General features: G+C 42.5%; 1 protein-coding gene across 16 annotated transcripts in view; it reads right to left on the reverse strand.

Annotated features, from left to right (window-relative positions):
• The window catches only part of LOC126873503 (transcription factor 12-like), a 358,169-nt gene that overhangs the window by 247,388 nt on the left and 88,836 nt on the right, over positions 1-21,945 (reverse strand). For 4 of the 16 annotated variants that reach the window (XM_050634420.1, XM_050634419.1, XM_050634435.1 and 1 more), the window contains 12 exons: positions 16,449-16,533; positions 13,694-13,830; positions 11,583-11,849; positions 11,142-11,306; positions 10,293-10,352; positions 9,566-9,718; positions 8,797-8,914; positions 6,451-6,586; positions 6,000-6,089; positions 3,947-4,092; positions 3,748-3,869; positions 8-3,477 (listed from right to left, as the gene is read on the reverse strand). In XM_050634420.1, the coding sequence (XP_050490377.1) occupies positions 3,433-3,477; positions 3,748-3,869; positions 3,947-4,092; positions 6,000-6,089; positions 6,451-6,586; positions 8,797-8,914; positions 9,566-9,718; positions 10,293-10,352; positions 11,142-11,306; positions 11,583-11,849; positions 13,694-13,830; positions 16,449-16,533 (1,524 nt within the window). In that variant the 3' untranslated portion in view covers positions 8-3,432. Of the gene's footprint in view, positions 1-7; positions 3,478-3,747; positions 3,870-3,946; positions 4,093-4,838; positions 4,929-5,999; positions 6,090-6,450; positions 6,587-8,796; positions 8,915-9,565; positions 9,719-10,292; positions 10,353-11,141; positions 11,307-11,582; positions 11,850-13,693; positions 13,831-16,448; positions 16,534-21,945 lie in introns of those variants that run through there. The other 12 variants (XM_050634421.1, XM_050634425.1, XM_050634428.1 and 9 more) reach the window with 12 other exon arrangements.

Below are 21,945 nucleotides of genomic sequence, written 5' to 3' on the forward strand. Positions count from 1 at the left end.
ACCTTGATTATGGAAAAAATGGCACATTTATTATATTATTAGTGATAATAATAATTACTAGTGATAATTATACATTTTTTTTTTCTTTCTCAAACGAAATACTCTCGATACACACTCTTTCTTTTTCTAATTCACACACACGCATACTCTCTTTTTCGCTCTCTTTCTTTCTTTTCTTTCTTCCACATTCTCCCTCTCTCCCTCTCTCTCTCTCTTTCTTTCAATATATGCATAATATTCAACTCGTGCTTCATCGATGTTAATAGAGACGCGCTTGATTTTTGTTAACAATCGCATGCATGTCGGAAAAGTAGTTTATCCTCCTAAGGCCCGGTGGTGTGTCACGCGAACTAGCCACGCCAGACCTGCGTACGTTTCTCCTTTAATTACATATTATACAATAATGTCCGTAATATCTAATATACACGTGTGATTTCACTTGTCGACAATCGTGTCTGTGGCAAATAAGAGGAGTCATCGACGTTCGATCGCGCAATTATTACTAATTAATAACCCTACCCAGCTCTTCGTACGTCGTACTTCAGGAAAGAAACGCTTTCTTTTCTACTCTTTTCACCTTCCTTTTCTTTTCCCTGGTTTGCTTAATACAACGATCAATACACGATCGATGGAGAACGATTGCATCGATCCAAGTCGTTTCACCAATTTCAAAGTTCGTACACGAGGAACTTTCAAAGTCGTGATTACACGATACTGAACTTCAAACGATCGATGCAATTGTCTCGATCGATCAGTCGATCGTAACAGAACGAGCTTGTGGACTTCGTTTGATCGAAGAAGGGAAAGAAAGGCCAGAGAAGTAAAAACAAATATACACGAAGAAGTGAACTAAAGAGCAATTTCGGGGAGAGTGTGAAACGCAATCGATACCACGACGATCGAAAACCAGACGAATTACGTTTGGCGCAGTTTTCTGCGCGATGAGAGACCTTTCGACGATCCTCGATTTCTATTGGAACCGTATTGCGCACTCTCTTCGCCTTTTACCTTTTCATTTCGACTATCTAAGACTATCATCGACAGGTGTGCCTAGCTTAGACGGGCTTACGAGCTATTTATTGTCGTTATTATTTTACATGATTACCATCGCGAATATAAGTGCGTGATCGCATCTGTTTATGCGTGTTCTCGTGCCTAGTTTATCTCCCATGAATCGCCGTTGATCTCCTATCGTAGTATAATGTACATTTTGATTCTCCTACGCATCTCTGATTTTAACTTTTCCACATTTCTTTTTTGACTCCTGTTTGCTTCCCCTTTCTTTCTTCTGGAGATAATATTCGCGGCGTGGCGCCATTTGAAATTTCAATTAGAAGTTAAAGCGAGGTTGTGCGAGTTATCTCGATCTGGCTGGGCACGATTCTCCGATCAAGAACTTGTGCATCTTCGTGCGACGTTACGAATCGACATTCATCACGCTTTGTTTCGACGGTCCTGATCCTACTTTATTTTTATTTAATCACGGCAGTAGCTCCTCCTTTGTCGCTTTCATTCGCGTGATGGTACTTCGTTAAAAGAAGAATGAAGAAAGTAACAAGAGAGATGAGAAAGTACTATCGTCTGCCAGATTCAAGAGAACAGATACGGGAGATGGATACTAAAGCAAAGAGAACGCGACGCGCGTAACAAATTTTGCTCTAGGACCGTGCGAAACATTAGATATGCCTTTGAAGAAAAATATAGCTGTGTGATACGCGTGATATGTTCTAGGAGAGGTTGATTGATCGTGTACGGCAGGACATGGTAGCCAGAGAGACGGCGGAGACAACTTTTGTCTTTAAGAGAACTGAAAAAAAAAGAAAGAAAAAGAAAAAAGAGCGAAGAACAAAAAGAGACGGAGCAAAGCACAGGCACTCGCGACAATAAGTGTCATTGTTGGTTGCTTTATTTCTTGCTGTTGTTCTTTTCTTCATATTCGTTTCCTTTTTTATTCAATAAAATTTATTTAAGAGTCTAAATAAATTAAAATACATGGCAACTGGGTACACATTGTGAGTTGAGCTATATTTTTGTTCAAAAACAAAAATGTCCCCTTTAACTCTCACGAAGGATTTCCTCGGCGATCATTAATCGATAATTATAATAATAATAATAATAATAATAATAATAAATCATCGTGTCAATAATAATAATAATAATAATAATAATAATAATAATAATAATAACCATCGCCATATTGATGGCGATAATAATAATAAAAATAATAATAGTAATAATAATAAAAATAATAATAATAATCATAATAAAGTAATTGATTAGGCGTACGTTACTGCTGTATATATACAATTATGCGAGAGATATGTTTGAACTTTTTTCCACATTCGATGGGTAAATGATCCGTGCATTTCTTTCTTTCTTTCGCTCCCTTCCTTATTTTCCCTATCGTTTACCTATACATACTGCGTTTTTACTGAAACCTTGCACTTGTGCTTTATACGATAGTTTACAATACACAAAAAAGTGGGCAACTTCAACAAGAGCCGGGGTGTACCAGTAGCAGGGATCGATCGTTTCAATAAAATCTCGACCACGCTACAAGTTTTTTTCTTACATCTCGAAAGAGAGGAACCATATTCCTTTGTTTTCTCGCTATTTATAAAAATAATTTGAAGCCGCCTTCGGGGAGTGGGAGGGGGTATAGAGAGGTGAAACCGCACACAGGCTCACGAAAGTATTTCAACATCCGTACATACCTTTTATGAATGTACTATGTGTATTATACGGAACATTTTGAGATTTTATTAGCACTGTAACAAGATCCGACTATCATGGTTACATCGATAAAATTTGAAACGAATCTGAATATATAGATAGATAGAAATAAAGATAGATAGATAGATAAATAGATAGATAGAAATAAAGATAGATAGATAGATAGATAGATAGATAGATAGATAGATAGATAGATAGATAGATAGATAGATAGATAGATAGATAAATAGATAGATAGATAGATAGATAGATAGATAGATAGATAGAGAGAGAGAGAGAGAGAGAGAGAGAGAGAATGAGAGTGAGAGAGAAAGAGAGAGAGAGAGAAATTACAAGATATTTAGTACAAGTATGTATTTCGCAAAGATCAGAAAAGTAAGTAAACAATGAATTATTCATTATTTTAATAAACCCCAATATCTTCGGTGGGACCATACATTGTCCTTCTCACATACTATCCAAGCAGTACGATAATTTTTTATTAAATACATATCTGCTATGAATATCTTGTAGCTTGTATACACATTTTCAAATTGACGTCGAATTTGATCGATGTGATCATGACAGTCGGGCCTCGTTGCAGTGCTAGTGAAATTTCGAAATATTCTATATATCGCACACAATATAAACATAAATATTTTCTATGCTAAGTGTTCAAATTCCGTGAGCCAGTGTATCTACCCCTTAACACAGGATGTGCTACTGTGGCTGCGTCGTATGGTTTTGAAGTGGCGGTGGTGGGCCCTGAAACAGAGTAAATTTTGGAATTAGTATATGTTATTTCTTCGTCTATTATTCTTATCTTATAAGTGGGTACATACTCTGAAGTATTTAAAAATGGGCGAAATTTAGTAATCTTTATTCTAAATAACGACAAGATGGAAAAGTCATTCTACGTATATATATATAGCGCGCAAATATCTAAGTATATAGTTTACGAGAATTTTTTAAATTCGACATTGTGAACCTGTCGGAGTAGTGTACCACCTTAATGCTTAATGAACAAATATTTACAGGCATCGCGGAGAACAGTCGCTGAGAATGCGCGTGGGGAAGAGGATGAGGGTGAGGCCCATCCTCTGCCTTCTCTTCTTCCCTCCTCTTCAAGCACGCTGCCTTTGGATTCAGGTTTCGTTCTGTAGAATCGAAATAAATTCGCTTGAATCTTGTTTTCTCTCTTTTCTTCTAGTAATCTCGAACTACCTGAACCTACCTCTAACTTGCTGTTCCAGCGTCATGATCACTTCAACAGCCATGTTGAGGATACCAAGTTTCGTCTGAGGTTTGTCTGTCTTTAGATGTGTCATGCACATTCTACCAAGTTCCTTCAGAGCCTCGTTTATATCTCTGATACGTATCCTAAAGAAACAAATGTCGATTATAACGCTAAACTTTGACATTAATACTTTTTCTTTCGAGAACGATTTCTGTCGTGTCTGTCTAGTAACATTGGATAAACTACAATTCGTCAACCCTTGGCAAACGCGCTGAAGTATTTTTATTCTTTATGTATTTCCGCTTTACGTTCGACATTGAAATTGATATCATTAATAAATAGCTTGTTCTCAAAAAATGTCATGTCAGAACATCTTTAGTACTATTTGAGAAAACCAATAAAATCAATCGTATTATTATTATCGTGGTTATTATTACACCCAATATTCGATGAAAAGTTAAAACGTTACCATTTACAGCGATTATGCGATACACCGCGATAGTATTTTATCGCGAAATAATTAAAAGAAAATACGCATGGAATGAAATTTCACTCGCGATTGCCTTTAAGGGTTAATCATTCGGTTAAAGTTTCTCTCTCTCTCTCTCTCTACAATAAAATTTATCGTTGTTGTAGCCGAATCTTTAAACTACTGGGAAAAGAAGACGCAAGAGAGTCATTTCTAAAAGGACACAGATTTTTCTACATAATAGCACGAGAGCCTGACTATTCGGAAGATTCACACGGAACTTTGGTTTACGAACCGAACACGGTATTACGATCGCTTTTTTGCTTCACATATACATAGAATACGGGCCAAACTGTCCTCGGATCGCTTGACGCGATATTTCACGAGGAATTCACTGCACAATTTCGTCGATTCTCTTACCTTTCCCTAGCATTATTAGCCTGCCGCCTCTCTTTCTCCCTTTGCGCCTTTACGTCGGGATCATCATCCTCGTCTTCGGCGCTCGAACAACAGTTGCGCAATAACAATACTCAATTAATCACCTGACGTGAGCGAGACATTGTGTCCTAGATCGAGCGCATGATTTCGACAGCAGTGAAATCGACGATTTTCAATTAGCCAGGAAAAACTGATACTGACAGAGCGATCGAAAAGGGAGAAAAATAATTTCTACGAAGAAATCTCAATTCTTGATTTCTCGGACGAATCTATACGACTGCGATACGAAACGATTTTGTTGGCTGAACACGCGCAGAGCTATCTGATCGACTTGTGGTTATGGACAGAAATCAGGTTTCCATTCTCGAAGGCCCGTATTCTTTGCACAGAGAACAAACCAGTGGTAAAGAATCGCGCGGAGAGAAAGATGCGGATTTAACGCGCAGAGCTGAGTTCGTGCTGTTACCTAGAACATTTAGAATCAGATGATTTCTAAGGAAAGGATGGTACAGTGTGTGATCGCTAGGATAGACATTGAAAGGAAAAAGGGTGATCTTCGAACGATGTGGATTCTGAAAGAAACGAATCTGCATTATACACAAGAGGATCTTTGTTCGTTACTTTTGTCCAACTCGTACGAGAAATCGTTTTATAACAATGCAATAGAAGGATTCCCGATGGATGATACGATATAAAGAGCGTAGAACTCGATGCAACAACGTTCAAGTAATATAATGCAGAGCGTAGAAATGTGCTTTGATCTAAAAAAAAAAAAAAAAAAAAGGGTGATAGATAGCATGCCTGGGGGGACCGAATCGCAGCTGAATTAAAATGAAACTGATTGAGAGGCGAGCACGAGAACTGTGAATCTCTCGCCTGATCTCGTATCATTTCTGTCCTTAACCAGAAACATTTTAATTGTCACGCTAGAATACGGGCCTTGTGTTGGAAAGGGCGTAAGCATGCCATCGAGATCTTGATAATTACAACTGCGCGTTCTTTTACTTCTTTTTCTTTTTTCTTTTATTCGATTTGGGGCATGCATACGAGAGGAGGGTACAGGATGCAAAAAGAGGATTCTGGATGAACGGAAGAACTCGTAGGAAATAACAACGGGAGGGCTTACTGCGCGTGTTCACTAACCTTTCACGCACGTTGTTGGCCTGGCGACGTTCCTTTTCGCGCACCGCTTTGGTGCTGGGATCGTCGCAGTCTTCGTCAGCACTCGAACAACGGTTGTTTGAATATAATCGATTAGTTACAAGTCCACATTGCACGAGAATAACGAGAGATCGGCCTCTCGTAATCGGCGTATCGTCGATTGATATATAATCAGTCCGTCACAGCGTTACCATCTCGAACTTGCTGTCTATTACGCTTCTATACTTTGTTATAAGATGCGCAATTTATCTTCGTAGAATGCACAGGTCTTTTTCTACTAAAATATATTCGGCATGGTAAAGCTGCGTTTGGATCAACATCTGATTCACGACTGATTGCCTCTACTCGGCTCGATATTTCACTACTGTCGTTCTATGATCGATATCGTTGCGCCTCAATCTCAGATAAGTGTACACATCCAAGATATACTTACTATCTACGCGATCTCTTCGTCCCTTTTCCTTGAGACGTAGAGATCACACCCGCTGCTGCAAGCTCGCTGCTCGAAGGTTTTGTCTCGCCGCCGCTACTATCCGGCGGGTCCTTTCTCTTTTCTAAAGAGACGTATTCTGCTCATTATTAATACCGTCAATTTACATTTCCAAAAACACAGTCATAGTATTATAATAGAGGAGAGGGCTGGTATATGAGATACTAAGGTTTTCGTCTATTTCACGCTAAGACGCTAATTCGAACGTACTAGAATTTTCATCGCTGCATAATTTCGATCACTTTAAAGATGTTTAGAAAGCAATTATTAGAGATTATAGCCGAAGACCACAGGCACGGAACGCGATAAGAAAATAAACGATACCGCGTTAGCAAGTAGGAGCAAGTAGATAGAATTTTATTTCGTTGCAGGGTTAAATACGAAGACCATAGGAACAAGAAGTACGGCAAATTACGTGACGATAATTTTTCAATTCCACACGCTGTTAGTCAATCTCATAATTCTAAAACTTTCTCTTTATTTGCTTTCGAGACCAAATATAAATACGTTTTAGCAGATATATCAAATATTTTTTTTTTTTTAATGTTTACGTCTTTGGATCTAACTGGTTGTTTCCTCTTTTTCATCAGAAGTAGGATTTACCGTGTTTATCCCTATGGTCTCCGCGTGTATTTTTACACCCTACTAAACATTTCACAATGATTCTTCGCTCGATTGTTTACGAAATTGCATGGTATTATTAGGAAGCTTATAAAATTTCCGAATCTAAGAAGTTGTTCCTTTCCCAACAATCTTATCGAGCGCTGAGAAAAAAATGAATTCATCGTGTTCTCGCGTGCTGTTCAATTACAATGCCCTCCACGGCAGCTATTGACCTCTTGCTGTTCTTTTATTAAAATTACAGTAATAGTATATGCGATACAATTTTCGTTAAGTTCGCTTTCTTTCTCTTTTCTTTTTTTTTTTTTGTGTTCGAAACTAGATCAAAAGTAAAATATAAATATACCTGATATTCCTACCCTTTCCCCTGCATCAACCAGCATTCGTGAAATAGAGAAAACTCGCATTTACTTGTCCTATGAAATCCTTCTCATTCATCGACTCAACGTTAACGATGAATGAAACAGTTTCGATTGTCGAGAGATCGATCCACGTATTGTCGAGCCACAAGAACGGTGGAAAAAATGCAGCCAGAACTCACCCGGAAGTACGATGACCTTCACTGTGTACGGCGATACCAGGTTGCCGATATTATACTCGAGCTTTGGACAGACCGCTTAGTCACGAAACCGTGAAAAGTGTCCAATTACGAGCAGGAAGCGCTTTACGTGCACGCTCGATACACTGATTCAACCATCTCCTTAAACGCTGCACTCGCCTGACAATTCGCTGCGTTTCGCGATTCGTATTTAACTCGTGCGCTGCGTTTCTATGAAAGTCGCCGAGAATCGCGCTAGATAAATCGGTTTCGTGATTGTGTGCAAAGGTCCGCGACTGCGTTATTCCCTGGAAACACGGCCGAGACACTACTATGCTCTCTATCGATGAGAGCCGGTGAAAGCATCACCAACGTTTTTTCCCTCTCGTCGTCGAAAGAGTGACAAAAAAAAAAAAAAAAAAAAAAAAAATAGTGAGAAGGAATGAAAAAAGGAAAGGAAAAAGAAGCAATTGGAAAGACGATTGTACCAAGTTCCATGTAACCAGAAAGAGAATCCTGATCGTGCGCTCCGAATTCCAATCGCCAAAAATGGTCGTCGATGGAGAAAAGAGCGTTTCTTCGTAAAGGACCCTTGGAGAACTTGTGCATTGCATTAGGCGAGCACCGAGAGAAGGATTACGAACGTTCACCGGTAAGAGGAACGCATGACAGAAACAGAAACAAAGAGCAACGAAGACACAATGCCGGAGACAGAGGTCTCCGAGAAGAATAAAGGCACGACCACGATGCATTCGCGCGATTTATCTAATGTTTCCTTATCGGGCTCTAACTCTAACGTAGAACACCTGGGTACTCCTCCTCCTCTCCTCCTCTCCTCATCTCCTCTCCTCTCCTCTCCTCTCCTCTCTCTCTTTCTTTCTCTCTCTCTCTCTCTTTCGTCATTGCACTGTAACTCGTGGGAAAAAAGCATTTATCCGATGATGCGACGACGAGAATAGAACAACGCAGCCATTCCGATTAGCTATTGTCAAGGCTCGTTGACACTTGTCTTTCGCCATCTTTAAACCAACACTTTTCCTACCTCGTAAAACCGATCTTTCTCGTTTATCTCTATTTCACGAAGCTCCTGGAAAGCGAAAAATTGGAGGGCAGGATAGGTTGAAACTTACTGGCATTCGTCACAGGTAACCTTTCAATTTTGATGGAACCGTCTGTGTCGGGTGTGGGTGTCAGACCAGAGTAGGAGCCCTGAGGTTGCGTTACTGTTACCGCAGGATGAGGACTCGTCTGTGGACAAGAGATCGTTATTGACTTCTTTTCGACGTGTTTTTTTAAATAAATACGAATCGAGGAACTTTTTAAGAGACAACCTCTATATCTACGGAGAAACGGGATGTTGAATCTAAATCCTGCACAATTTGAAAGATAACACCCTTCTTCGTTCTTCTAGAATTGCATCCTATAAATGTATTTTTAACATTCTGTATATATTCTACGAATTTTTATGCAGTGGCGAGAAATCTAAAAGTAGCAAAATGCACAAAATACATATAATAACGCGCAGAAATATATAAAACAGCCGAAATGGTATAGTTGTAATATTTACCAAGCGAGACAAAATTCTGCTTAGGTTCCAGCTTTTGTATAATTGCGTTAAGGATATAAGTTTGCACAAATATCTGTCGATAATCTAGTCAAGTAGATGCCAAGTGTATTTTCTACTTAAATAACTGAATTCTTATAAAGTATCGATTTATTTTTTTCAATTAACACGAACTTTTCGTTCATTTCGCGAATAGAATATATCGGAAAAGGAATAGAAATTCTTTAAGATCCATTTCGATCATCGATTCAAATTTGCTCGACTGGCCACTTGTCCCACGGGTGTAACGGTATTCCAAAAATTTCCTCAATTGCTTGGAAGAATAGAAATCTTACCAAATGGTCTAGTTGAGGTGGTGATGTGTGGGAATAGATGGAACCGTGTGGAGCAACGGGACCCAAATGAAGACCTAATTGGCTCTCCGCGTGATTCCTCAACACGTTTATGGCATCGTCCAGTCGTTCCTCCATCCGCGTACCCTGTACCAACAGAATATCCGAAATTCGACTCGATTACACACGGCTGTTTGACATTTCTTTCAAATCACCAAAGATGCCAGTGTCAATGATACAACGCTAATCGCTCGATCGTTAAATGCAGCGTATCATCGAGGTATCTGTGACGCTGGTACAGTGGATTAAACATACTTCATACAAGATGATGGAAAGCGTGTGTATGAAATGAGACAGGGTTCTGTTTAAAAGTCGATGTGATGGAAACTGATGAGAGTGACGGAAATTCGACATGCCATTAATTCTCACAGTGCAAATTTCCTCTCTTTTTATCAATAAGAAATTGTTCAAACAATGTGAGAATTAACGTGACTCGTGATTAATATGCAAGTAAGAAAGAAGTACGCGATGTCTCGCCGGGAACGTCACATTCGTTCGATCAAACGTCGATATTCGCGGTGTGTCGTTCGCGCGTCGTAAATTCCGTACCGTGTGTCGAAGTTCATGCACAAAAGTGGTGTGTTACGAATGAATTGGTGAGAGAGGATCAGAAACAAGAACAAACAAGAAGGGGGAGAAAAAAAAAAAACTAAAAATCGGCAGTCCTCACCTCGGCATGGTCGCGAAGAAAGCCGATGGCATCGTCTAGCCTCTGCTGTTCAGGCGCCGGCTTCACACACAACACCAACGCAACAACAAAACCAAAAAAAAAAAGAGAACAACCAAGTCAACACAGCGTTCACAACAAACAAAAGGGATAAACGAAGGTCAAAAAGAAAAAAAGTAATATGTAAAAATGAAATATGCCAGATGATCGACTTGAATATAACTGAACAGGGGGAGGATAATAAAGTGGTCTGCAACGTGGACAAAACACGCGAGATGAATTGTCGGTGCGTCGAGTGCATGCTACTTTGTGCGAATATTCAAAAGTGCGCAACGGAGGGCAGAATCTAACAACGAAAGAAAAAACAAAAAAGAAAAATAAAAGTGACTTTCTTGATTCGCTCGTTGTCTCTGTTCTAAATGCTCTCGATTGAAGCATTCCGATCCTCCCCCGAGCAGAAATAAAGTCAGTGCGTGTAACAACGGGTGTACTCTCAACGAGTCACCATAGTGCAGACGATAAAATATCGTAAGAGAAGTGAACGAGCACGAGAGGTATCTGTTACGAACGTCCTTGACCTGTTTCTAAAGCGCGTCGAAACGGTGATGAAGCGTGTCTGCGTTCAGAGATGCACCCGTCACTTTCCAACGAGATCCACGTTGAAATCTAGTTCACCAATAAACTCGGGACCGAGCGTGTGTTTCTCCAACAAACAATCAAACTCGTCTCGTTGCAAGTGTCGGGTGAAATAATGGTAGATAAGTATATTCGAAAGAAACAAATTGAAAGAAAAAAAAAAAGAAAAAAAAAAGAAAAAAAGGAAACTGTTAACAGCGAAGCTTTGATGCATACCATGTGAATGGTTCCACGGTTGGGATCCGCCGTGAAATGTGGAGATACTGGTGCAGCACCTGGTACCCAACCTGGCGCCGAACCAGTCAAGGGTGGTGGCGAACTGACTGGTGTGGATGGGTTGCTGCTATAACTCGATACTGATTGGTTCGTGGGGTTAATCTGCTTGAAAACAATAGAAAAGACAGGTTAAACAGATTTTTCTATTACAACAGGTACTGCGCAATGTTGCAAAGGCGAGAGAGCCCGCTTCCATCTCGCATGCATTTTCGTTTGTAGCCTACTTCTTTTATTCTCTCTCTCTCTCTCTCTCTCTCTCTCTCTCTCTCTCTCTCTCTTTCTCTTTCTATGATTTAGAAACGGCCACATTTACTAATTGCGTCGCCTGAAGAGTGGCGCGAACGAAGTACTGTTAGTTTTCTTTTCAGCTCTGCATAGTACCGAGATAGAAATGCCGAGGTTGTCCCCCGTAGCAGGTTGTCGGTTCGTCGTGGGTGCAGAGTTGGGGGCGGAGGGTGCGGTAGTCGGTGCACCAGGACTATGACTATATTGCAACGATGCCGGGGATGGTGCACCGGTTCCACTATTTGCCGCAACTGCGCCGCTACCCCGGAATGTCGACATTGGTGGCAGCGAGGCCGCACTGGTCACCGCCGAGCCCAGAATTGGCGCTGCCGGTTCTCCGTTCGGTGACATGGCCGAGTATGCCTGCAATTATTATCAAATTCAATTATATAGGTTACGGGAAATATTCGTTGAAACGTGGAAAATTTGCCAGACGGACCGACGGACCATCGTAACAAACCGTTCCAAACAATCGTCGCAGACGACACGGACAAAGACATCTCCGCGAGAACGGTACGACACGTGGAATGGTTGTTAGCTGACTTACGACTCGTTCGACCTTTTGAATCCAAGTCTGGTACATAATGGACCGGACCAGAACGGCTTTGATATCGGATACGCTTAGTGGCGCGTAGCCCTCGCTCGCACCTACTGAAGCTCGCTCGTAAAACGTCTAATTTTAAGTCATCGTCTCCGGCTCAACAACGAAGCGTATTTATCAACAAATTAGAGGGAGTTTGCACGCGACCCTCCCTCGATTTCACGACCGAGAATCGCCGTTAATTGTTCGCTGTACGAAGGAAAGAACGAGGCGATAACCAACGGCGAGTACCGCTCTCTCGTGTTTCTCGTGTGCTCCTCGACGTCGACCAGCAGGCCATCGAGAACTGGGAAACGCGGTGAACCCGGCTTTCGACCAAAGGATTCCTTCGTTTCTGCGGGGGGACAGATTCTTGGAAACAGGGATCGTTAAACCGGGATCGTAAATGTTTAACCTTTCGGCCGGAGATGTCTCGACTCGCGTGGACGCGTCGAGCGCGTCTTTGTAAAACGTAACGAAAATGCATAAACTACGCATTCTCTCTTTTCCACGACCCGATTCAGGATGCTTCTTTCGTGCCTGTCGACGAATTCTACCGAACTATCTCGCAGTCGTTTTAGCGATCAAAAGTAGCTAAAGATGGCACGCGATAATCTTAGAAGCTCTCATCTCCATTCGAATTCGATTCGAGTCCGGGACCAATTAGAGACTCGTGGAGAGTCGATGCGTTGAACGGGTTCGAAGGAGGCAGAGGAACGTGGGAGGAGAATCCGGGGTGCCGCGAACAGGAGGATTTCGTGGTAACCATGAACGGCGTAAATCAAACGAAGGCTGCACTTGACTAGAAACACCGAGTAGCGGGAGAGTCGTTCTATATATAGAAGCCAGTGAGTCATTTGACGTTGCTCCGAGTACACGGAGCACTGTCAACAGTGTTTCTCAACTACTTTGGATCTGCGCAACGAATCGGCAGAGTATCTCAGGCGACGCGGTGATCGATGACTACTCCGAGATCGAACGAAAAGCAGAAGAGAACGAAACAAAAGTTCGGCGTCCGCGTCGCTCTTCTAAGATCTAGATCACGTTGCATGTAAAGGATTAAGGTCAGCGTCGATAGGCTAGTCTTCACTCCGACGATGTCGAACGAGTCGAACGTCTTCGAAGGAGAGGAATTGGAAAAATGGCTGCGAACCGGCTGAATTTATGGCGCTGCGGCGGAACGCCTAACCGGGAGATTGCAATTTTTCACCGGCAAGTTTTCCCTCGTTCCGCGACCTCCGCGATGAAAATATATCGGCGAACATTCCGGAAAGTTGCAGAGCCGAGAAATTCGTGACGTGGCGGCGTTATTAACAAGCACGAAGCAACCGCGAGGATTCTTTCTCTCGAGTAAACGAAGGAACAGCTTAGTTTTTCGGGAGGCATCGATCTTCGAAAGGACGAGGATTAGGCTCGAAGATTTTAATCTTCTAACGACGAATCGGTCGTCGGCTGGTCGACCAACGACAGAATTTTGGGGGAAGTTGCTCTCCTGTCTATCGTGAAGTTATCGGGATGTCAAGTCCGAAGAAACGAGCGCAGTCACGCGTGATTGATCGACGAACGAGAACGACGCGCGTACGAGCGAGAGAAAGAAAATCACGGAGAGAAGAAAGGAGTCGCTTACCATGGGGTCGTGGGGTAGGTGCATGGGATAGGCTGGTTGGGCCAGGTGAGGGGGTGCGTAGCCGCTATACGGAGGTTGGACACCGCCGCCACCTCCCGTCCATGGATCTCCGGGACCCGTTCCTGCAGCGTTCCCATCTAGAACACAAAGAAAACACTCGTTTACGATAAACTACGGGCTAGAGTATTTTGTCGATTTATTCGTTTACGGGATTTAAATAATTCTTCGGTATATAAAGAAATAGCACTAGTATGAGAAAAAGCGCATTACACGTTACGAAAGTTTCGTCCGACACGCGTGTCCACCTTTACGATAATATTTCTATCGCGCATAACGAACTATATATAGAGCCGCATTTTTTCCACGGGGTTTCATTCCAGCTCTATACGTGTCTTTTAATCTGATTAGACGAGGAACATTATTCGAGCACATGCGCGACATGCCCTGGACACTGAACGCCACGTGCTACTATTTGTTGCATTACCATGAGCGAGGTCGAAAGCGGGCGGATGCGAGCGATTCGCTTGCTGTTTCGCTCGCCCGGAAACCGAATCGCGAACATTGCTCCTTATTTGCGGAAAGAGTTTAAAACACGACAGCACTGTGACTGTGCAGTCGATGCACGAAGCAACCGTAAACCCATGTACGGTAATTTTTTCTTACTCAAAAGTCAATATCATCGACTAATCGGTTTCCTGGTAATAATTTGCATCGATTACCACACCGGTACGAGTTACGCTTGTACGAGAGCAGCAGGTAAGTACCCCGAGCGTCCCTATGCCGTTCTCAAGAGAAATCTTTATATCTGTTTTTTTTTTTTTTTTTGGGTAATTACATAGCCCAAAAACCACTGGAAAATTGTCACGATGAAAATCACCTAAACTTGAAATTCTCTTAAATCGAAGGTTCTATGAAATTAGATTTCCCGACTGGAAGAAAATGTTGTTCGATAAAGAGAAAAACTGAACGAGATTTTTTATCAGATGATGGAACTCGTTGGTCGTGTTTGAACACCCGTTAGAAAGGGCAATAGGCGGCACGACGACACGAGCCATTATTTCAGTTGAAAACAACAGCAATAAGCTTCGGGAACGTATTTCTTGATACTTTTGCTTGATATAATTCCGTGGCCAGAGTTTCCACGACGAGGGAACTGAAACTAAGCCAAACTACTCGTCCGTTCCTACCAACTACTGGCATTCGATGTCTGATAAAACTTTTTCGTTCGGCCTTCTCCTCCCCATTTATAAGGTATTCCGTTCGCTTACCGGGTGTCACGAGCCGAGAACGTATTCGAGAAGCCGGCCAACGAGCCTCCTTACCCTCTGATCTTTAATAACAACTTTACTCGGAAACTTTACCGATCTTATTGATTTACCGCCTCGGTAATCCATCCGGGAAACTTTGGATGCGCTCGACGACCTTCTCAGCTTTCTCTCTCGGAGAGAACTGCCTCGAAAAATACCGCGGCTAACGGCGAAACGATTCTTCGAATTTCGCAAGACTTTGTGGAATTTATAGAACCCAGAACAAAGCTCTCGTATCGATCGGTGAATTACGCGCGGATGCTCGCCTTCGTTAATCTCGAGCTGGGCGACGTGTTTGTAAATTTTCTGACTTCGTTTCGAAAATATCAGGATCCGCGGTTAAATAGAGCGCAGTCAAGATCGCGAATGATAACGTTGACAGCGATTGAAAGAGAAAATGGAAGAGAGAGAGAGAGAGAGAGAGACGGTGATTCCGCGCATTAACTCTGTTACGGACCTTGAACTTTTTACTTATGCCTTAAGTTTTTAAGTTAGTCGTGAAAAAAGATTTTTTATGTTTTTAGAAAACTGTAGGACAGGGAAGAAGAACGCGATTAGTCACATTTTTTTCCAACCGAGGAAACAACTTTAAAAACGAAAGAAAAAAACAGAAAGGAAGAAAGATCATTAGCGTAAGATTGGGCCGAGAAATCGCGCATTTCGTCGACGATTCTTTCTTATCTTCCTCAAAGTTACGAAATTTTCTAGAGGAGAAATACGAGAAGAGAGAAGTACGATTCGGTCGAGAACCGACAAAACGTGGCAGAATTAATCGCGTTGCGCGACATCTGACCAGCGCGCGGCATCGCATAAAGTCGACTGGCGAAACGCGCCGTCGCGGCTTTTCCACGGGCGACTTTTTCCTCTCGTCCCGCGTAGCCGCGAATTTCAGCGCGGAACGAGTTGGACACGCCGCTGTTCGAACAAATAAAGAGAAATTGTTATTGTTTTTACGCGCGACAGGCAGAGCGGCGAATTTTACGAGCCAGCGCTAAACAGTTGAATATTACTGCGATCGTAAAGTCCCTTTTATCGTTCGTTTGAATCGTTACGCGATTTCCAACTGATATAGATGCGTGCACGCTGGATCAACGTGTACGTGTACACGAACGAGAGAGAACCGATAGGCTGGATCCAGATCGTTAGACAACGATCGATCGATCGATCCAACGGAACGGGCTCGATGTTACTTTTAGTTGTGTCCGGTAACGAGCGGCCTAGATTTTCGACTCACGATCGATACCAGTTTAAGAGTACACGGTAACGAGGATAGAACGACTTTTCCTTTTTGTTCGTAATACTTTTTCCCGCTTGAATTTCAAGTTAACGTCGTGTCTGTATTTTTGCAACTCTTGCGACTCCGCTACCGTTATATCGCGTTACTCTTTGCTCTATCGTGAAAGTTATGATATTTATTAAGATAGGAATGAAAAGACTGGATAACTTACCGATATAATAAGGATCTGCGTAGAGGGTCGCAGCCTTAGGGGAGGTGTATCGTGGAGAGTCCTGACCGAATTCATCCGAGCCATACTGCAACGAAAACAACGAAAGAGGTTATCAATTTTTTTTTTATAAAAAGCATAGAGTTAAAATATAATTCATCCTCTGACTCGCGTTACTCTTGACTCGCCAATTATAGCTTGACATATTCTTACGAATAATTAGTAGAAACTCGTAATAAGTAGGTTATTGTCGAAACTTTAACCATCGCTCTTGGACAAGAATTCTTCGGCGTTCCCAAGCTAGGGATAATCTTAAACATTAAATAGAGAGGACTATAACGGTACTTATACTTATTATCGACGATAACTTTTCCACTTTTCATCTAATATCGAGTAATTTAATTTACTGGAATTTCCTTTGTTTCATCGATTTTTGGAACGCAAAGAAATACACATCGAATTCAAATGTGGTAGCGTACACGTGACTCCGTTCGATGATATATTTTAAGGATTAATAAAGAAAAGAAAAAGAGTAAGGATGGGCGTACAGGCTGGAAGAAGTATTTGCACATGCCCTTGTTTCTCGATGAAGCGTATTTTTATCAGCCTCGACACTGTACTTTCGTAGTATGAAATTTCTATAATCATGCGATAGTACGTACTACTAGAGAATACGAAATTTGATATAGTTGATTAAATCATTAATTAGTACGTAAAAGGCTTATAGGTAGTCACTGTACCTGGACCTAATTAATTGGTACGTGAATGCTATAACAGATACAATGGCGTGCAAATATATTTTGCTGCTAGTAAGATACGCCAGGCCCGAAAATCATTCGCGTTCCATCCCTTACCATTCTGTAGCTGCCGTAGTCAGCAGGGTAGACAAACATATCGTCAGGGATGGTGGGAGCCTCTCGAAAGCAAGTCAAATCGCGCGATGGGACAACATAACGGCGGCGTAGCGGGGAACCGGCGATTTGCCAGCGAGGGCTCGCACGGGGGTGGAGAGTGGCGCAGAAGGAGAGATTCGCGGCAGCATACCCTCGTCCCAATTTCAGCGTGATATATGTTAAAATATTCCACGCCGCTTCCCTTATTCTCCCGGCGAAAGCTTCTCTCCTCTCCCGCCGTCGTTCCGCCGAAAACTTTTGTCCCTGCTTCTTCTCTCTCCTTCGCGCCCCTCCGCTTCGCCACCACCTACTACTCCACCTGGTGCCACCGAAAGCACGACAAAACGAGAGGGACAGACAAGTTTCGGTCTAACGCGAGGACTATGGCCGTTTAGGCCGAATTTAACGGCGGTTCCTGGGAGCCGCGAAAGAATCCTCGCAACTTCCGCCTTCTTGCAACTTGCGAAATTTCTCGCGAAATTTCCTCAAAGGGACTCGGAGAAACTCAGACGCACGCGCTCCTCGCCAAGGAAAAAACGATTTACAATTGGTACACTCTCGTTTCAATATCTTCGGGTTTAATCACCACTATCGTTTGAACGCCTGGCGTGTGTTTAACACGCTGTTGACGACACGCTGTGAAATAAATCTTATCGCCGTTTCCGCATATTCTCGGAAAGTATATAAATAATTATATTTATAAGAAACGTGGATACGCGTTCTCCGTTTACCACTCGTTAATATAACTTGGTGGAAACGTTCGGAAGCGACGAGAAGAGGCGGGAAAGAAAGAAACAAAGAGACAACTCGACACCGACCACGCGAAGGCCTACGCGAGACTGCGAGCGAGCTGACTACGCGTCAGCGCGCCGATTGACCGAGAGGGTAGTGGGGCCGATAGGAACCAATAGCGGAACACGCTTTGCTACCAAGAAGCTAAGATGCGTTTAGATCCGTCCTTTTGATAACACGGGTTATCAAGAGTTCTCACTTCGTTCGAAGGCGAATTTGCATAATTGCACCATATCAACCAATAAACGTCTAGGTTCGTTTGCTTCGGAACGATATTGAAGAGTCAAGGCAGCAAATTGCAGAGATGACGAGGTAACTATTTTTTTCCTTAGGCCCGACGACGTGATAGTCTGAAAAGCGAAAAATGCGACGCGGAATCTATGGAGTTCTAAGAACAAAAGATCTTCGAGAGCGAGCGTTCAGAACGCATCCATATCTCGCGAGGGAGGAACGGGGCATATAATTGTAGGCGATAAAAGCATCGGGTTTATCGTGACAGCAGTCGATAACGAGAGTACAAATACGAACACCCACCCTGGGTGGGGACACGAAAAAAAAGCTGCTACTAATCGCGCGATAAACGCGCGGCCTCTGGACCTATTAATTTAAATGAATTGCTTTGACACCGGTGGCTTTCGTGCATAGGCGTTGCACACTGGTTCTCTGTCTTCTCTGTCTTCTCTCTCTCTCTCTCTCTCTCTCTCTCGCAATTCCATTTCTTCCTCCATTTTCGATCGTATCGAGACATGTACATGGAAAAGATCTTTTGATGAGTATTTTAAACGTCACATCCCCAGAGTCTAAGTAGGAAAGACTACGAGTCTACGCGAAGCTGTCAATCTACAGGACGTGTTTTATCGTTTATAGCGTCGTTAAAAACCAGTCAAATACTCCATTTTCAAATATAGATCGCTCAAAAATGACGCATAACCGAATTTAGCGAATTACCAGGTAAATCACTTAGCTTGGCTCGAATAACGCCAACTTTACTTTGTCGCGTTATGGTTCGATCGAAAAATCGACGAAGCGACGATAGAGGCGAAAAGTCGAAGTCGGATCGACCGCGGCGAGAGAGAAGACACCGCGTGGCCAATAATTCACGTTTTATTTCTCAGGTTCGCGAGGGTGGTTCTGTGGACACGCAATAATAAAAATGTCCGACGGCCGGCAAGCCGGATCAGAAATCTTAATATGTCCCGGTGGGTGTCCATAGTGGCGAGAGTCAGCGATTTCCAGCCAATATAAATGTCCTACATTGATTTAGTTCTCTTGTTCCCCGGCTTGCGGCCAGGATGGAAAAGGAGGGAAAACGAACGGAAACGTCTCTGTCAGGGAAATTAGCTTCCGAAGGTTTGAAATAGGACAGAAGGGTCGCTGGTACGGGGCAAGCTACGCGTGTTACGTGACGTCTTCGGAAAATTGAGCACGTGATGTTCGTCTCACGTTCTCGTAGCGGCTATTTCGTCGTCTTAGAAATTATTCTCTAGCTTCGCACGAGATATCGCGTCTGTTACGTCATCGGCTGACACGTCATTGAAAATTACGGGGAAATTTTGTCAGAGAAATTTTTGAAAATTCCCCGAACGTAATAGTCCTTCTCGCGAAACGTTTCGCGAAACCTAACTACGGTAGCTTACGGAAATATTCCAACACTTGTAGAAACATTTTATGGATATATCGTGTGTGTTATAAAGAAACATTCTAAAATTTTATTAGCGCTGTAACGAGACACGAGATATCTGAAAATGTACATAGGAGCCACAAGCTACACATTTGGGACAAATATAGCTATATTTCGTAAAAAATCACGAAAGTATTTAAACAATCGATTAATCTCGATGCGATAAATATTCGAATACTTTCGTCATATATACCGTATATACAATCTTAAGGTCAGGCCAAAAGGAATTCCAAGAAATTTCACTCTATACGATAAGAAACACATTTAAAACGATAATTTATCAACATCGTCTTGAAGCGTTGGGCGTCTTCGATCGACTACACGTGGGCGGAAATGAATTTAAAAGCGGAAGGAGAGGACTGTGCGTAGCGAAGAGTCGCCTCTAGTATAATGGATCGTCGATTACTCCCTTGTTAATTGCCGCGCTGACAATGAGACTATTTCCTATCGAGAGGCAAATATACGAAAGCAGGTGTCGCCCCAACGTCCCGTGAGAATTTTTCTACCAGCAGCGTTCTAACATATTTTTATTAGTTCGGTTCTACCTGCATGCGATCGAAACGATAAAACGATTCCTACGATCGATGTATGAGCTGTGTAGACGGCGTTTATCGTTTCTTCTAATTTTTCGTATCTTCGGGGATGTTGTCCCTCTGTAAATTGTCTACCGGCGGCATAGAAGCAACAAGTTTGCGTCTTCTACTTGGTTAATTGCAGTCAATAGATAACGCGCGCGATAACGTATCTGTTTATCGATTTGATTAAATTTTAATGGAGGACTCCTGGACACCTGGTACCGCAGATTCCCTTTTTCTCAGCTTTTTTTTTTTTGTCCCACACGTAAACCCGCACACGCGAAGAAACAACGACGAGTCTTATCGACGAAAACGTTCATCCGTCTTTCCTCCGCATTAGCTGCTCGCAACCTAAAGAGATTAATGCCAGGCGATTTGTAAAAAAGCTGGATGCAACGGTCTTTAAATCTAATGACCGCCGTGTCACAGATGGATGTTGGATAATTTCTAACGAGCTTGGCCGTGCACGCACCCCTTTATGAAATTGTTTGCTTCTACGCGAATTGCTCGTGTCACGCGCAGAGTATATTACCGCCGACGAAGAAAGGCGGGTCTCTTCCTCTTTAAAACGACGAAATCCTGCGAAAACGAAACGGATAACGGACAACGAAATCCAAAACGAAAATCAATCAAGACGTTCTCTTTTGCTATATTTCCGTCGACCGTGGTAAAGAGGATAGAAAATTTCACATGACGTTGCGACGTTGGCTAAAAGAATGTGGGAACGATAGAACGTCGTGGTAATTCCCGTATTTTCTTTTTCTGAATTTACGTTTCTTCGATTCGTGTAGAACGAGGTCCCGATGGGTTCCCATGGCGGAGGGAACGGCCAGCCATAAAGGAAATACCCGTAGATGGAATAGGCATGTTCTGACACAGGACGACTTCCGGTTGTGCCATTTCGAACATCCGCGACGAATAGAAATTGAGACAGCCTTCTTTTCCTTCCCTTTTTTCCTCTCCTTCGCCCAGTATACCTCTATTTCTTCTTCGTGCTTCGATGTTTCGCATAATTTTAATTGCAGGCACGATGGGAAGACGAGAGAATGGGATTCGAGACGGAGTATCGAACTTTACACTCCTTAACGAAGGCGATTCGGTATCTGGACTGGTTGCGTTCTGCGGCTCCGATTTCGCAGAATCGCTTTTATCGTATCGTAGAAAGAAATTGCGGCAAGAAGAGGCGGAAACGGAGGGAGCCTCGGTTTTGCAAAACACGAGATACAATGCCATCTAATATTTGAGATTTCATTAGTAGACGTTATTCCATCCGACATCTGATCGGTTGTTGTGCTGACGCTGTCATAAACTTAACTTTAACTCTGACGAATATCGACTATCTATCTGTAGAATGTTTAACAATTAATTCTAATATTTTCCTCCTCGCAGTTTTTCATTTTCACTCGCCAACATCCTGGATGTTTATATTTCTCATGCTATTATTCCGTTTAATATTTTAAACAGAAACACATAGAATCATGGATTCGTACATTGCGGTAAAAACGTCGAGACTATTTTATTTTCACCCTGGAAAGGCAGAATTGCCACTTCTCGTGAAA

Source organism: Bombus huntii, chromosome 14 (assembly GCF_024542735.1).
Source record: "Bombus huntii isolate Logan2020A chromosome 14, iyBomHunt1.1, whole genome shotgun sequence".
Classification (NCBI taxonomy): domain Eukaryota; kingdom Metazoa; phylum Arthropoda; class Insecta; order Hymenoptera; family Apidae; genus Bombus; species Bombus huntii.